This window comes from Charadrius vociferus, unplaced genomic scaffold, assembly GCF_000708025.1.
Source record: "Charadrius vociferus isolate BGI_N301 unplaced genomic scaffold, ASM70802v2 scaffold434, whole genome shotgun sequence".
Taxonomy (NCBI): domain Eukaryota; kingdom Metazoa; phylum Chordata; class Aves; order Charadriiformes; family Charadriidae; genus Charadrius; species Charadrius vociferus.
Window position 1 is genome coordinate 316,573 of NW_009648154.1, and position 2,238 is coordinate 318,810.

General features: G+C 49.7%; 1 protein-coding gene across 1 annotated transcript in view; it reads right to left on the reverse strand.

The window, feature by feature from the left end:
• The window catches only part of NEB (nebulin), a 130,558-nt gene that overhangs the window by 84,490 nt on the left and 43,830 nt on the right, over positions 1-2,238 (reverse strand). The window contains 3 exon segments of the mRNA XM_009884033.1: positions 164-268; positions 626-829; positions 1,874-2,224. Coding sequence (XP_009882335.1) covers positions 164-268; positions 626-829; positions 1,874-2,224 — 660 coding nt within the window.

Sequence of the window (2,238 nt, forward strand, 5' to 3'; positions counted from 1 at the left end):
GAATGGCATCTGCCCGCATGTCATAGCCCTTCTTCTTCTCTTCCTCCATCGCAAGCTTGTACAGTTTCTGAAAGAAAAAACAAGCATTCCCCTCAAACAACACTGCTTCCTGGGCCACAGCAGCAGCCAGGGATGGACACCTAACCCCAGCTCAAACACCGACCTCACTGAAGTTCACTCTGTTCTGCTGGGCTAGCAAAATACCAGGTGTATCCGGCATAATGTGAACGCTGGTTTTATCCTTCTCCCACGCTGATGTGTATGAGCGCTAAAAAAAAAAAGAGTGCAACATGAAATAATATCGCACAAGCACAGGGCAACAAACTCAAAGAGCCAACTAGCTCAAGGGAATGAAGCAAGGGGACCCTACAGTGCAATGACTCAGGCACACCTTCCCTTGTCCCAAAACCGTCTAACGCTTCACCCTTTGCTTTCCCACACTGCAACCAAACACTGCTCCAACCACACAAAATACAGTCTGATCAAAAACAAGGAACACAAATCCCTGAGGCAAGAGGATGCAATGCCCTCCTTGAACAACCCAGGCCCTGGAAGGAGACAGCCCAACGTCCTGGGAAACGGAGGCTCTCCTTTCCTTCAGGTGGCAAACACAAGGACATCTCACCTGGTTCATAATTTCAGAGTTGTGCTTTGCCAGAACCATAGGCATCGAGTCAGGAAGGCTCGTGAATTTGATGGTGTCCGGGTGCTGACGATACTTCTTGTCACTCAGGATGAGGCTCGCCCTCTTATTCTTCTCATCGTCCAGAGAACCACTTGGGGACCAGCCAATGCCCCTCAGCCACTGAAGGTCGGACTTGTACACATTCTGAAAGACAGGCAAGGACACGACTCAGCTCAGCAACCTCCTTACTCCATGCAACCACTCCTCCTGCCAAGGGAAGCTCTGCCTGCCAAAACGCATCCCCCTGTGTCAACCCACCAGCCACCACAAAGGGACTCCCATGAAGCGCAGCTCCCCACAACCTGGCTCCCCATGCCTACAACAGCACAAGCAGGTGCCAAGCAACCCACAAAGCCTTCCCTCCACCATCTTCTTCGCCTGCCTGGGAAAAACCTGCCCCATCCAGCAATCTCCAGCCAGCAGAGGCATGGGATGAGCCTTATACCTCAGTACCTATGGCTCTCATACATTCACAACTGCAGGCATGGCTTGCCTTTGCCTACTGTTGGTCCTCCAAAAAAATTATTTGACTCGGTTGTTCCTCCCCGCCATTCAGAACTCCAGCCACCCGCAGCAACCCTCCCCACACAATGCTCAAGGCAATACAGGAATCTTCTGTGACCATAAAGTATGACCCCCCACTAACTTCATCGCAGTCCATTCTTGGCAATATCCCAGCAAAAAGAAAGCTGGACTGCTGAGTTCTCTCATGAACTGTACAATGAGAAATTAAAGGGAGCTTGATGAAAAAGGTAGAAATTGAAAATTTCTTTTCAATATAAACACAGGGGTAATTGTTTTAAACTGGAAGAGGGTAGACTTAGATTCGATATTAGGAAGAAATTCTTTACTGTGAGGGTGGTGGGACACTGGACAGGTTGTCCAGAGAGGCTGTGGACCCCCCCTCCAAGGAAGTGTTCAAGACCAGGTTGGACTGGGCTTTGAGCAACGTCATTTACTGGAAGATATCCCTGCCCGTGGCATGGCAGTTGGAACTACATGATCTTAATGATCCCTCCCAACTGAAACCTATGATCCTATAATTCAGCAAGATAGTATGGCCACAACACAGTCTCAGTCTCACAGAACCAGCCCAGACTTATGCTCCCCACCTGGACCTTCTCCATCAACAGGACAGAACACAAGACAGAACTCTGGATTTCTCACAGCCAGGAAAGAACAACTTACATCACTCTGAAGGTCATACACTCTCCTGGCTTGTACCACGTCGTTCTGGTCTGGCAGGCAGGTCCACCGATGCAGAGGGTGCTTGTAATCAATGTCACTGACCAACTCCTGACATTTCTTGGCCAACACGATTCCCAGCATGTCCACCGGGCTACTGAAGTGTGTCTTGGACTTCTCAAAGGCTTTCTTGTACTCCCTGTCACTCTGGATCTTGGCTACGTGCATCGACCACATCATCTTTGGATCATCCTCTATGTTTCGGGTCCCTATGTGGTGGCCAAGCTGCTTGCGATAGCCTTCTTTATACTTGTACTGTGGGGTCAAAGAAGCTCAGTCAGTTGCAGGACACCTCTTCTCCCTTCTGA